Here is a 14,831-nt window from a genome sequence, read left to right as displayed (position 1 = left end):
CCTAACCCTAACCCTAACCCTAACCCTAACCCTAACCCTAACCCTAACCCTAACCCTAACCCTAACCCTAACCCTAACCCTAACCCTAACCCTAACCCTAACCCTAACCCTAACCCTAACCCTAACCCTAACCCTAACCCTAACCCTAACCCTAACCCTAACCCTAACCCTAACCCTAACCCTAACCCTAACCCTAACCCTAACCCTAACCCTAACCCTAACCCTAACCCTAACCCTAACCCTAACCCTAACCCTAACCCTAACCCTAACCCTAACCCTAACCCTAACCCTAACCCTAACCCTAACCCTAACCCTAACCCTAACCCTAACCCTAACCCTAACCCTAACCCTAACCCTAACCCTAACCCTAACCCTAACCCTAACCCTAACCCTAACCCTAACCCTAACCCTAACCCTAACCCTAACCCTAACCCTAACCCTAACCCTAACCCTAACCCTAACCCTAACCCTAACCCTAACCCTAACCCTAACCCTAACCCTAACCCTAACCCTAACCCTAACCCTAACCCTAACCCTAACCCTAACCCTAACCCTAACCCTAACCCTAACCCTAACCCTAACCCTAACCCTAACCCTAACCCTAACCCTAACCCTAACCCTAACCCTAACCCTAACCCTAACCCTAACCCTAACCCTAACCCTAACCCTAACCCTAACCCTAACCCTAACCCTAACCCTAACCCTAACCCTAACCCTAACCCTAACCCTAACCCTAACCCTAACCCTAACCCTAACCCTAACCCTAACCCTAACCCTAACCCTAACCCTAACCCTAACCCTAACCCTAACCCTAACCCTAACCCTAACCCTAACCCTAACCCTAACCCTAACCCTAACCCTAACCCTAACCCTAACCCTAACCCTAACCCTAACCCTAACCCTAACCCTAACCCTAACCCTAACCCTAACCCTAACCCTAACCCTAACCCTAACCCTAACCCTAACCCTAACCCTAACCCTAACCCTAACCCTAACCCTAACCCTAACCCTAACCCTAACCCTAACCCTAACCCTAACCCTAACCCTAACCCTAACCCTAACCCTAACCCTAACCCTAACCCTAACCCTAACCCTAACCCTAACCCTAACCCTAACCCTAACCCTAACCCTAACCCTAACCCTAACCCTAACCCTAACCCTAACCCTAACCCTAACCCTAACCCTAACCCTAACCCTAACCCTAACCCTAACCCTAACCCTAACCCTAACCCTAACCCTAACCCTAACCCTAACCCTAACCCTAACCCTAACCCTAACCCTAACCCTAACCCTAACCCTAACCCTAACCCTAACCCTAACCCTAACCCTAACCCTAACCCTAACCCTAACCCTAACCCTAACCCTAACCCTAACCCTAACCCTAACCCTAACCCTAACCCTAACCCTAACCCTAACCCTAACCCTAACCTAACCCTAACCCTAACCCTAACCCTAACCCTAACCCTAACCCTAACCCTAACCCTAACCCTAACCCTAACCCTAACCCTAACCCTAACCCTAACCCTAACCCTAACCCTAACCTAACCCTAACCCTAACCCTAACCCTAACCCTAACCCTAACCCTAACCCTAACCCTAACCCTAACCCTAACCCTAACCCTAACCCTAACCCTAACCCTAACCCTAACCCTAACCCTAACCCTAACCCTAACCCTAACCCTAACCCTAACCCTAACCCTAACCCTAACCCTAACCCTAACCCTAACCCTAACCCTAACCCTAACCCTAACCCTAACCCTAACCCTAACCCTAACCCTAACCCTAACCCTAACCCTAACCCTAACCCTAACCCTAACCCTAACCCTAACCCTAACCCTAACCCTAACCCTAACCCTAACCCTAACCCTAACCCTAACCCTAACCCTAACCCTAACCCTAACCCTAACCCTAACCCCTAACCCTAACCCTAACCCTAACCCTAACCCTAACCCTAACCCTAACCCTAACCCTAACCCTAACCCTAACCCTAACCCTAACCCTAACCCTAACCCTAACCCTAACCTAACCCTAACCCTAACCCCTAACCTTTACCCTGACCCTTACATTAACCCTGACCCTTACCCTAACCCTAACCCTAACCTTTACCCTGACCCTTACATTAACCCTGACCCTTACCCTAACCCTAACCCTAACCCTAACCCTAACCCTAACCCTAACCCTAACCCTAACCCTAAACCCTAACCCTAACCCTAACCCTAACCCTAACCCTAACCCTAACCCTGACCCCCTTCCGCCTGCAGTACCCGATTCCCACCATCAGGTGGCGGCAGAGGGCTCACGCGGGCGCCACCGCACAAGCGCGGACCCGTCCGCCTGCAGTACTCGTTTTCCACCAGCAGGTGGCGGCAGAGGGCGCCCGCGGGCTTCACCGCGCATGCGCGGACCCCGGGCACCTGCAGTACTCGTTTTCCTCCGGCAGGTGGCGGCAGAGGGCGCCCGCGGGTGCCACCGCGCATGCGCGGACCCGTCCGCCTGTAGTACTCGTTTTCCAGCAGCAGGCGGCGGTAGAGGGCGCCCGCGGGCGTCACCGCGCATGCGCTCCCCCCGTCCGCTGCAGTACTAGATTCCCACCATCAGGTGGCGGCAGAGGGCTCACGCGGGCGCCACCGCGCAAGCGCGGACTCTTCCGCCTGCAGTACTCGTTTTCCACCAGCAGGTGGCGGGAGAGGGCTCACGCGGGCGCCACCGCGCATGCGCGCCCCTCTTCCGCCTGCAGTACTCGTTTTTCACCAGCAGGTGGCGGCAGAGGGCGCCCGCGGGTTCCACAGCGCATGCGCGGATCCCGGCCGCCTGCAGTACTCGTTTTCCACCGGCAGGTGGCGGCAGAGGGTGCCCCGGCCTTCAGCGCGCATGCGCGGCCCCCGTCCGCCTGCAGTACCCGATTCCCACCAGTAGGTGGCGGCAGAGGGCGCCCGCGGGCGTCACTGCGCATGCGCGCTTCCCGTCTGCCTTCAGTACTTTTTTCCACCAGCAGTTGGCGGCAGAGGGCGCATTCGGGCGCTACTGCGCTAGCGCGGACCCTTCCGCCTGTAGTACTCGTTTTCCAGCAGCAGGTGGCGGCAGAGGGCGCACGCGGGCGCCACTGCGCAAGCGCGGACCCGTCCGCCTGCAGTACTCGTTTTCCAGCAGCAGGTGGCGGCAGAGGGCGCCCGCGGGCGTCAATGCGCATGCGCTCCCCCCGTTCGCCTGCAGTACTCGTTTTTCACCAATAGGTGGCGGCAGAGGGCGCCCTCGGGCGCCACTGCGCATGCGCTCCCCCTGTCCGCCTGCAGTACCAGATTCCCACCAGCAGGTGGCGGCAGAGGGCGCCCGCGGGCGCCACCGCGCATGCGCGGACCCCGTCTGCCTGTAGTACCCGATTCCCTCCAGCAGGCGGCGGCAGAGGGCGCCCGCGGGCGTCACTGCGCATGCGCTCCCCCCGTCCGCTGCAGTACCAGATTCCCACCAGCAGGTGGTGGCAGAGGGCGCCCGCGGGCGCCACCGCGCATGCGCGCCCCTCGTCTGCCTTCAGTACTCTTTTTCCACCAGCAGGTGGCGGCAGAGGGCGCCCTCGGGCGCTACTGCGCAAGCGCGGACCCGTCCGCCTGTAGTACTCGTTTTCCAGCAGCAGGTGGCGGCAGAGGGCGCCCGCGGGCGTCACCGCGCATGCGCGCCCCCCCTAACCCTAACCCTAACCCTGCGCGTGAATGCGGTCGCGCTTTTACACGTCACCGCCGGAAGCCCTGTCGCGTCGTTTCCGCCCGTTGCCGCCGGCCGGTGCCGCCGCCCGCGATGAGCAAGCGGAAGGCCCCGTCTGGGAGCCCCAACCAGGGCATCACGGACCTGCTGACGGGTGGGTGGGCGCTGGGGGGGCCGCGCCGCGCCGCGTCGCGCCTCGGCCGCTCCAACCGCGTTTCTCCCCGCAGAGCTGGCGAACTACGAGCGGAACGTCAACCGGGCCATCCACAAGTACAACGCCTACAGGTACCGCCTCCCCCCCCCCCCCCTCGCCGTGCGTGGGGCTACAGGGCCCCGCCGGGGCTGGGCGCTGAGCCCTGAGCCGCGCTGTTCTGCAGGAAGGCGGCGTCCGTCATCGCCCGGTATCCCAGCGAGATACGGAGCGGGGCCGAAGCCAAGAAGCTGGTAGGGGTCCGCGCCCTGCTTCCCGAGGGGGGCCGGAGGGGCGGTGTCACGGTGGGGGGAGGTTCCCGGGGGGGGGGGGGGTTGGCTGCTGCGGGGGCCTCACAGAGCCAGCTGGGGCCTGCAGCTGTCTGCGTGCCAAGGGCTTCTGTGGTGGCATGTTTCCCCTCCCCTGCTCAACTTGGAGGGCAGTAGAAATCAAAGCCTTGTCTAGAATAAGTAACGCAGTCGTCAAAGTGCTGTGTTTATGCTGCTTGTGTGAAACCCTGCACGCTCTTGTTCCCTTATGGACCAATGTTTTGTTGTGGTTTAAGTGACATCATAGTTCTTCCTGCGGGGCTTTCTTTTTTTCCTGGCTGTAAGTGATCTTGAGGTTAACTGGTGTTTCCTTCTCCCCCAATATTTAGGATGGAGTTGGTGCTAAAATAGCAGAGAAAATTGATGAGTTTTTATCCACTGGCAAACTACGCAAATTGGAAAAGGTGTGTTTCTTCCCTTGTACTGTATTTCTCAGTAGTTGATTTTCTTTGTACTTTGCAACGTAGCCTGCTTACTGTGTGCAATTTCTAATGCTCTCTGTGGTGAGACTCGAGTCAAGCATTAGAATCACAGAATGGTTTGGGTTGGAAGGAACCTTAAACATCAGCTAGTTCTAACTCCCTTGCCGTGGCCAGGGACACCTTCCCCTAAACCAGGTTGCTCAAAGCTCCATCCAACCTGGCCTTGAGCACTTCTAGGGATGGGGCATCCACAGCTCCTCTGGGCAGCCTGTGCCAGTGCCTCACCACCCTCTGAGTAAAGAACTTCTTTCTAACATCTAGTCTGAATCTATCATCTTTTAGCTTAAAGCCATTACCCCTTGTTCTATCACTACATGCTCTGACAAGGAGTCCCTCCACAGCTTTCCTGTAAGCCCCCTTTAGATACTGGAAGGTCACTAGAAGGTGTGCCCAGAGCCTTCTCTTCTCCAGGCTAAACCGCCCCAACTCCCTCAGTCCGTCTTTGTAGATAGGTGTTCCAGCCCTCTGGTCATCCGCATGGATGTCCTCTGGACCCGCTCTAATAGGTCCATGTCCTTTCTGTGCTGGGAGCCCCAGAGCTGAATGCAGGGCTCCAGCTGTGGTCTCAGGAGAGAGGAGCAGAGGGGATGAATCACCTCCCTTGACCAGCTGGTCATGCTACTTTTGATGCAGCCCAGGACATGGGTGGCTTTCTGGGCTGCAAATGCACATTGCCAGCTCTTTTTGAGTTTCTGACTGACACTCCCAGGTCCTTCTCCTTGCGGCTGCTCTGAGTCCATTCTCCACCCAGCCTGTGCTTGTGCTTGGGATTGCCCCCACCCAGGTGCAGGACCTTGCACTTGGCCCTGTTGAATGGTTGACATGGAGTCTGTGCCGAGTACAAATTAAGGAACTAGAAGTTCTGCCAAAGTTTCAGTATTATCTATGAACGTGAATATAGTTTGTGAATGTTGTCCCTGAGAAGTGGAATTATGACTCTGGAAGGCTGTTGAGTTCTGAGTTTTAAGCATGCTGTTCACCTTCACATGGGAAGTTAAGATAGTTTGTAGGCATGGTACGTATGGTACTGTAGTAACGCACAGTTCTACTGTTGGTGCTGTTTTGTTCCGATTTATAGTAGCTCTCCAAAGCAGAATCTGACCAAGTTGTTTTATCTTCTTAAGCTTCCTTTTTGTACTGCAAATGGAGCAAAGAAGCTTTGGTTTGTGTTATTTTGTTTTTTGCAGATTCGACAAGATGATACAAGTGCATCTATCAACCTCCTGACACGAGTTACTGGCATTGGGTAAAGCTTAGTTATTTTGGTGGTGTTTTGTTGTTGCTTGTTCACTTGCTTGTTTGTTCTTGTTTGTTTTATTTGGTGGAGTTATAAACAGAAGTTGTGTGATTATAAATTCTGAAAAGAATGAGTTTGGGCTGATGCTGTAGTACCCACACCAAGACCTCAGAGTTGCAGAGACAATTGCACAAGAAGAAAAGGCAGTTGTCAATTACAGACTTTGCAGTAGAGGAATAGAAGTTGGAAAGCTCCTGTGTGCAAGCTGAAAAGGGAAGGAGAAAATAGGTGATCAAAAACCATGAAAAATAGAGAAGAGTAGAATTGCTTAGGTGAAGTAGGAGTCTTTGGGTGTGACTTAAGGATGTGAAATTTGGCCAGGGATAATGGCATTTTGGTGCTGTTTGTAAAAGAAGCAGAGTCATGAAAAAGCCCTCGTTCCTCAAAAAGAAGGCTTTTCAGAAAGGTGCTGTTAGAAATTCACAAGCCTGTTCTAGTTTCTATCCTGTGCTTAGGGAATCCCCAGCAGAAAAGAGCTCGGCTTTCACACAGGCACATGCGTGAAAAAACAACAGTAGAGATCAGTTTCCTGAGTGTGTTGGGCTCTGATATTGCTTGCTGAGAATAGGTTTGACTGAATTAGGGACCTGTGAGTCCTTAGAAACAAAGCAGAGTAGAATGCTAGGGGAAGGGAAGAGCAGTATTCAAAACTCTTCAGGTTGAAGACAGGGAATGTTATAGATCTCCAGTAATTTTTGAAGATTTGATCAAAGTTTGAGGATACTTACGTTGTGATTGTCACAAACTCTCCAGCCAAATTGGAATTGGGGCCACTTTGTTGTGGTTGCAAGCTGGAGCCTTGTGGACTTTTTGTTTGTTTCTGTTTGTTTGTTTGTTTGTTTGTTTTTAAATGCTACTCTAAAGACACTGTTGTTGTTGCTGCCATCAGCTGCTTTAGAGACTATTCACGATTAAAGTAGTTCTTATCGCACATCCAGTTACATTACAGTATAGCTGTCTAAAGCACTATTGCCAGTTTGGTGAGATTTTATTTATTTACTTCTCTAAATTATACATCACTATATAGTTCTGTCAGTGCTAAAAATGTGCAGGCCAAGCCTTGGATAGCCATCTCTGTTTCAAAGTAAAAATTGAAAATGTGCACACTGAAAGGTAAGCATTAGAAGCAACTTTAATCTTGGCCTCAAAGAACCTAGGGAGTTAATATGAATACAAACCTCCTGTTCGGTGTTGTAAGACTCTTGCTGTTCCTGATTGCATCTTGCTTTGTCTCTTTGTAGTCCAGCTGCTGCCAGGAAGTTTGTTGAGGAAGGAATTAAAACTTTAGAGGGTGAGTGTAACTTCGGGTAATCAGTTCACACACCAATAAAGTCTCTTCTGTCAAGCTGCCTGTTTCACAATAGTACTGCAGTAGCGGATGTGCCTTCCTTCTGGTGAAAGTATATTTACAAGAAAAAAAAAGCTGAAGTTAGTGAACAGGCTAAAGGCATTATATATGCATTTACAATAAAGTACTTAGAGATTACACTGAAAATAACATTGATTTTTGTCTTTCAAGTGAATAGTCCATATAAGTCTTTATCAGGAAGGTGCACTAATGATTTCTTCTCATGCTGTCAGCTGTTGAGCAGTCTTCTTAAAATCTCTTGTGTTTGAGGTTGCTATTTGCTTATTAGATACTCTTCATTTGCATCACCTTTGCATTGTTGGAAACTTACTGTACGACTTTTTACCCTCAAGTAATTTTTTTTCACTAATCCTTCTAGATCTAAGAAAAAATGAGCACAAGCTGACCCATCACCAGCGAATTGGGTTGAAGTAAGCTTTCTTGGGTGCAAGTGCTTGGCTTTTCTAATGACTCCTTTAGACACCAGAATGTAATGTAAGGTTACACAGGCCAATTAGTCCTGTTTTATCTGCATGCTTTTTGGCAGTTCTTCGGTTTTGTTTCATTAGAGTTGAAATTCAGTAGGAATTGGGATGGATGGATCACACACATCAGGTAATGTGTGGCTCCCAGGCTGCAGTACCACTGCTAGTACCTTCTGTCAGTGGTTCTGGTGCTAGAAAAGGGAAGAATGTGCCTGCTCATCAGACATCATTGTTTCACCTGGCCTCTTTTCCATGGCAGTCTGTTTTCTACAGCTCCATGTATAATTATTCAAGGAGCTTTATTTGGCTTTTGGCAACATAGGCCACCTCTGACCAGGGGTGAGGGACCTGCTCCTGCTTATTGCTGGTGGACCAAGTTTTGTCAGGTACCTTTTTTATTTCCGGAAGGCTATGTAAATATAAACCACTGACCATATGGTAATATTACTCCCACATCATAGCAGCTCTTTAGATATAGTGGAAAAACAAGCACCAAAGCTATCTCCTAAGCACTGTCAAACTTGCACATCTATTGCTTGGAAAGATGTTTTCTAAATTCTTTGTGGTGAGAATGGGAAGCTTTTGGTGAGACAATATAATGTGTATTGCTTCTTCTAAAAACACATTTAATTGTCAAGAATTTTAAGGTGTGACCCTTACCACTAAGTCAGACACTTTTATTCTATACTCAGATATTTTGAAGACTTTGAAAAAAGAATCCCAAGGGAAGAAATGCTGCAAATGCAGGTAAGAAAGTCTCTGTCAAGAACTTGAGGCAGTGAGGGCCAATGAATGACTGGCACCTTTAAATGCTCATCTGTCCTCTTTCCATAGGAAATTGTGCTGAAAGAGGTAAAGAACCTTGACCCAAAGTATATTGCTACAGTCTGTGGCAGTTTTAGACGAGGTTGGTACACTGTAATCTTGTCATGTTTTAATTAATAAACAAGACTTATTAATATATGTTCTGGAGAGTGCGTTTATGCTAAAATTCAGCTTTTTGTGTTAGCATTGTCTTACTGGTTAGTTCAGTCATGAAATGCCCACATAAATCCTTTAAAGGAAGTGTTTGTGCTTCATTGCTAGAGAGTATAGCAGCAAATTTTTGGTTGTTTTTCTATGAAATGTGGTGATATCAAAAGAGTGGGGCTCTTTTCCCTTACGACCAGTTTTTGTAAATACTTTGAATATTCACTGACTGTTTTCTACTAGAAAGGTGAGGTTAGATTTACGTTCATCGATGTGCATATGCTTTCTGTCTTTAACAGGGTTTTTCTTTGCTTCTTACTTGCCTAGGTGCAGAGTCGAGTGGTGATATGGATGTTCTCTTAACCCATCCAACTTTCACATCCGAATCATCCAAACAGGTGTGTTTCTCTGCTACTGTGGATCTGTACTGTGCCTCACTTCCAGAAAGGCGTGTTTAAATTCAGAAGATAGGTAATCTCAGACTTGCATTGCAGCTTCCTGCATTTTTTTTTGTTACTGTAATAGTAAACTCAACTCTCTGATCACCATGTTTATTTTGAGGATTTGAAATTGCTTCTTGGGTCTGTGCATTATGTTGCGGCCTCAGTGTAGTATATTTACTGTTATTCTTTCCTCCATCTTCATCCCTTAAACTCCCCAGATTCATGTGCTTTACCAGGTAGAACTGTAAGAACTAGCTGAATAAAGCAAGGATTAAAGGCAGCGTTACTATCTCTTCATGTAGCCACATGCTTTCAGAGGAGAAGCAAATGTCCTGATGCCCTTACCATCTGTTGCAGCTAACTCTTGAGTAGTCCTAGTGATTCTATGTTTCCTGTGTTGCTTCTGTAGATTTGTTGCTTGAGTTGAAAACTGAAAGCAACAAAGAACCTTTGTCATTTCAAATGGAAGCAATCTGACATGGATTTCACAGGAAACTCCTTACTTCGTAATTGTAATTTCACTAGCTTTTTCTCACTATTAACTCTAATCTTTTCCACCTCAAAGTTCATATGCAATAGCATATATATCATTATGGTGATGTCCTGCAGGTAAACAAGTAAGATACTGTTGCTTGTGAAGTAATTTGTTCTTCTGTGTTGTGTTTGTTCCTAGTCAAAACTTCTGCATCGAGTTGTAGAACAGCTGGAAAAAGTCCACTTTGTCACAGATGTGCTGTCTAAAGGTGACACCAAATTCATGGTAAGTTTTTTTGTGGTGGAGGAATGTGGCAGAGATTACCTCTCATGACAGAAACTAGGATATACACATCAAATTTTGTTTAGACTGCTGGAGTTGTAGTTTTCTTGGTTTTTTTATCTCTTTTTTTTTTTCAGTTGCCTTTTAGTGAATCTCATTAAAATATCAGTATTCAGAAATCTGCAGGTACTCATCTAGTTTTGAACCCCACTGACACAACCTTCGTGACACAATATATCTACTACAGTTAAAAGATACTTGTTTTCCCAAGATAAAAGGGGCTGTTAGGGTTGAGGATTTTGTTTGTTTATAGTTGAAATTAGAGCTAAAAGAACCGTGTTAAGACTTTGTTTTCAGTTTGGTTTGTGTTGCATTCTGAGAGGGAATGAAACATGATGGCTTTTTAGGCTTGATCTTTAGGAGGAATAAACCAAAACTACCCTCATTTTTGCCAAATTGATTGTGCATACCATATGGGTTTAAAGCTAAATGTATGTGTGTATATATATATATGTATATACATATGTATGTATGTATAGGTGAGCCAGAAGCAGAGACGCTCAACAGCCCAGGTTGAAGTCACAGTTCTATAAGCTCATTATAGTTTGACCGCTTTTTCTGCACAATCATATCAGTCTTAAAATAGTTGTACAGTAGCTCTTGCCTTCAAAGTGGAAGCTAAGAAAGGAATGTTGTAAAAAGGGAAATATGATTGTAGCTGAGAATCTGAGAAAAACAAGTTACTGCAAGGAAACAGTCTTCATAGCTTCAAAAATACAGGCAATGTTAAGCTTTCAAAACAAAGCTAGAAATAGAGGTTGTCTTAGTATGAAGCTGCAGACTGTGAGACAGTGTAATATGTAAACATTTTTCATCATTATGTTATTATGGTTCATTTCCCTGACCCTTACTGCACTGTCATTTTTGCTCATTATAAACAAGATATGAGCCTTTTTCTTTAAATGTATGAATTGCGTGGAGATTACAAAGCAGTTTGAAATGAAAAATGGTAGACGATATCTCAGGAAAAAAAAATCTGTACTTTTATTTCTATTAGCATGAGCTTTGTTTGCATTTTCCTGATCTTACTGATGTTTATCCGTGCTGAAGAGCCTGATAATAATTAGGGTAGAGGGATGGAAAAGTCCTGTGATTCTTCCTGCTGTAATAACTTAGGAATTATAGACTATTGAACTACAGTTCTCTTAGCAGCATAAAACAGTGATTCACTGTCACAATGACACCCAGCTGTTCTAATAAAATATTTAATCACTTCAACAAGAATTTAATTCTTTTTTGCTCTTCAAGATAACTAATGACCAAACCATAATTATACATATTTGGAAATGTGTATTTCAAAAGATTATTTAAGGCTGGACTATTAAAAACAGTCAAGTCCTGTAAGGCTATCTCAAATACATGTATGTTTAACATCATTTTGAATTTCTCACTTTCTTTACGTTCTCACAGGGTGTCTGTCAGCTGCCAAATAAAGAAGATGGAACAGCCTATCCACATAGGAGAATTGATATCAGGTAGACCTTTAAAAATAAAACAAAACAAAAAAAAAAAAGAACACATTAGCTATCTACTACATAATGGATATTTGCTTCCAGTCTGCATTCAAATTTCCATTCCCATGTCTAGAATATAGCATTTAACAGGTTTCCAATTACCTTGTATAGAAGCCACTGTACAACTGCCAGTTTAGAACAGGATATTAGCAAGAGTATTTCAAGTCATGGCTTTCTATTCAATTTCATAATCATGACCTATGTTATCAATACTGCTTTGACATAAATTCTTTCTTGTCAGTGGTGCAAGCACCATAACCATGCAGTGGGTGAACACCAGTAACTTATGGGTCAGGGTAAATGTGCCGTACCTTTGTTCGATATGCATTTCATTCTTGGGTCAGGCTTCTGGGAGAATCTAATATACAGAATTCCAGCATTTGTGCATTCAAAAAGGCAGCAAACCTAGAACAGTGGCTGAGCAGCTGAACTCCAAATGGCTTGTAGCTTTACATTTGTCCTAAATCTATATTTTTCTTCCACTTCTATCCTAGGTTCATCCCTAAAGATCAATACTACTGTGGTGTACTGTATTTCACAGGCAGTGATATATTCAATAAGAACATGAGAACTCATGCTCTGGAAATGGGCTTCACAATCAATGAGTATACGATCCGTCCCTTGGGCGTCACTGGTCAGTCTAGACCTTTACACGTAGTTTTCTTTATAGTTTCATGTTTTGTGTGATTATCTCCTTAAATCGGTGTCTCAGTGTATTGGAAGTTGTGGTAAATACAGTAGTTAATGAAATTTTTCACTGTGGCCTTTCTGGTACTTGACACCATTATAGCAGGGGAGGCAGGCTACTATGTACAGGCAGCATACGATAACTCTATCAGGCCACCTAATCTACTTGGTCTTACTGATGTACAGGCTGGATTTTCAGTGTAAAGCACAACAAATGTTTTCTTGTTCTTTTAACATGATCTTTTTTTGTCCTTCTGTTCTTTGGAGGAGGGCTTACTATATCATATATGTGTGTATAAATATATGTATTTTAATTGCATAACCATGTAGCCCCAAGGTTAATTGGTTATCTTTTTTCTTCTGACACTGAGAATTAATATCTAAATACTGTATGAGTCTGTGGGGGTTTGCTGTTTTTTTGCTGTTGTTGTTTTTTAAATCTATTTTGCTTACAGCAGTTTGTGTTAATCTTGCAATGCATTTGGCAGTCCAGGATTGTATGGAATTTCCACCTTTCAAATAGCATCTGTAATATGCTTGCAGGAGTTGCTGGGGAGGCCCTACCAGTAGAATGCGAGAAAGACATTTTTGACTACATCCAATGGAAATACAGAGAGCCAAAGGATCGGAGTGAATAATTGCTTGTCTAGGTTTGTGACTTGAAGAGACATTTTTGTAGCTTTTCGTGAACATAGAAACTGCATTATCTTTCTTTGGATGTTACTGCAAAAAGCGTATAGTAATGATGCTTTAAAGCAAGTCCATGGCACTAGTGCAAAATGTCTAGTAAAAATCAAATCCTTTCTCCACTCTAGATAAAGAGGATGAGAATCCTAATGCAACATAGTGCATCAGCACTATCTGATCAGCGTGATAGATATCGACACTGGATAGTGCCATTACTTTGCCTTTTAATTTATTTGTAGGCTGACATACTTTATCCCCCTTAAGCTATAACCATCCCTTGCCTCTTAATGATGTTATTTTTCTGATTTTATGGTCTAATGCTTCTAATATTTTAAAATTTGACTTGGCTCTGAACCATTCCTTTTATCGTTCCTTTGTTCAGCTGTAACTTCTTACAGCTCTCTACAGACTTCAGTGCAAAAAGGAACGGTATAGCTATAAATGTTCATGGAGAGTTTGATGTGGATGTGACTAGACAAAATTAAAAATCACGTACCTTAAGAGAAAATCAACATATCTTTCTTTGTCTCCCTCTCCCAATATTCTGAAGTGTTCTGAGATACAGTCTTGCATAAAACTTTAAAGAGAGAAACACCCATTCTTGATGTAGGTCCCAGATTCTGTTTTCAATATAGGGTGTGACTTTATTTTTCCAACATAAAGCCTTATCCAAGAACTTTTAAGTGGTAAAGAACAAGCAGGGTCTCTGCTTTTTAGTAGTTCCTCTCAAAAAAAAAAAAAAAAAAAAAACAAGTGAAATTGTCCAACATAGGCTTTTAACAGATGATTATTTTTAATCTAGCAGCAACATTCCTGCTTCTGAAGACAGACTGCACTTCTTTGTTTGGCTAACCAGCCTTCTCCTGAATGAGACTGAATTTTTGATTTGATGTAAGCGTGTTCTGCTAGCTCTTTCCTCTGATATGTCTGTGGTTCTCAACTTTTTTATATGCAAACCTGACAGCTCCGCTAGCTCCTTTTAAATCATTTTGAGAGGTAATGACTATTACGGACTTCAGAGGGGCTCCAATCAAGATTGCATTACTTAATTGTATTTGAGACAAGAATTCTGTGTATGAACTTCTTAAAGTGACTAGTTTTTATTAGTAAAATAGCAACTTTGACATATTACAGAGCATGTGTATGGAACACATCGCTGTCTTTGTGTCTGGATACCTTGTGGGAGTATAAGGCAAATATGTTATAGAACTGCAAGCTTGGAAAACCAACTCAAATAAGAAAGACTTTATAAGATAGTCCTATTGACTATTACTAATTCAATGTTAATTGATTTGTAAATAGTTAGGTCCTTTAGCAGTCTTTGTGGAGGCAGAGAAGAACTTGTATCTGTACTGTCAGAATACATAGCCTTGAATGAATTGTGGAACAGACATATTTTTTACCTTACCTGAGCCTACAGAACACCACCTTTGCTTGTTCTTATATAATTAGTGTTGATCATTCTTAGTAATAGAGATTATATAGACTAATACTCTTGCTTTTCCCTTATCTGATGTCTTCCACTGCCTCATAGTAAAAAGACATTTAGCTGCTGTATTCAGTGTTTTCTTCAATAATCAGCGGAAATAAAGTGATATTTCAATCCACTGTTTGACTTCTTTATATAGGTGTCATTTTTTAAAGCATTTGAAAGCAGTAACACAAGCTTAGCATTTACAAATGTTTCTTAAGTAGCATACAGCATTACACTGATGCAGTATACATAATACTAAGTAGCCCAGAAGACTACTTTGTCTTGGGACTGGAGACAGAATTTGCTGGCCTTGTATTCTTTCTCAATAGCACACTTAATCCTTCTGGGTAGAAGAAAAATGGCTTGTTCAGAGGTTGTTGGTTTTGTGTGTTGTTGTTGTTGTTTTTTTTT

At 44.8% G+C, this 14,831-nt stretch overlaps 1 protein-coding gene across 3 annotated transcripts; it reads left to right on the top strand.

Annotated features, from left to right (window-relative positions):
• The first annotated feature begins 3,722 nt into the window (after positions 1–3,722).
• Positions 3,723–14,553, top strand: POLB (DNA polymerase beta). 3 transcript variants are annotated; one of them, XM_084302264.1, is made up of 15 exons: positions 3,723–3,852; positions 3,926–3,983; positions 4,076–4,142; positions 4,547–4,621; positions 5,887–5,945; positions 7,238–7,287; positions 7,724–7,775; positions 8,522–8,576; positions 8,664–8,736; positions 9,126–9,196; positions 9,915–10,001; positions 11,469–11,533; positions 12,067–12,206; positions 12,803–12,909; positions 13,752–14,553. In XM_084302264.1, exons 1-14 carry the CDS (start codon positions 3,792–3,794, stop codon positions 12,895–12,897), a joined length of 1,008 nt encoding a protein of 335 aa, XP_084158390.1. In that variant the 5' UTR covers positions 3,723–3,791; the 3' UTR covers positions 12,898–12,909; positions 13,752–14,553. The 3 variants fall into 3 exon arrangements, with proteins under 3 accessions (XP_084158390.1, XP_084158389.1, XP_084158388.1); XM_084302263.1 differs by having other exon boundaries at positions 13,749–14,553; XM_084302262.1 differs by having other exon boundaries at positions 12,803–14,553.
• Positions 14,554–14,831: the final 278 nt, after the last annotated feature.

This window comes from Netta rufina (assembly GCF_964035555.1).
Source record: "Netta rufina genome assembly, chromosome: 27".
Lineage (NCBI taxonomy): Eukaryota > Metazoa > Chordata > Aves > Anseriformes > Anatidae > Netta > Netta rufina.
This window is presented reverse-complemented; position numbering and strand designations above follow the sequence as displayed.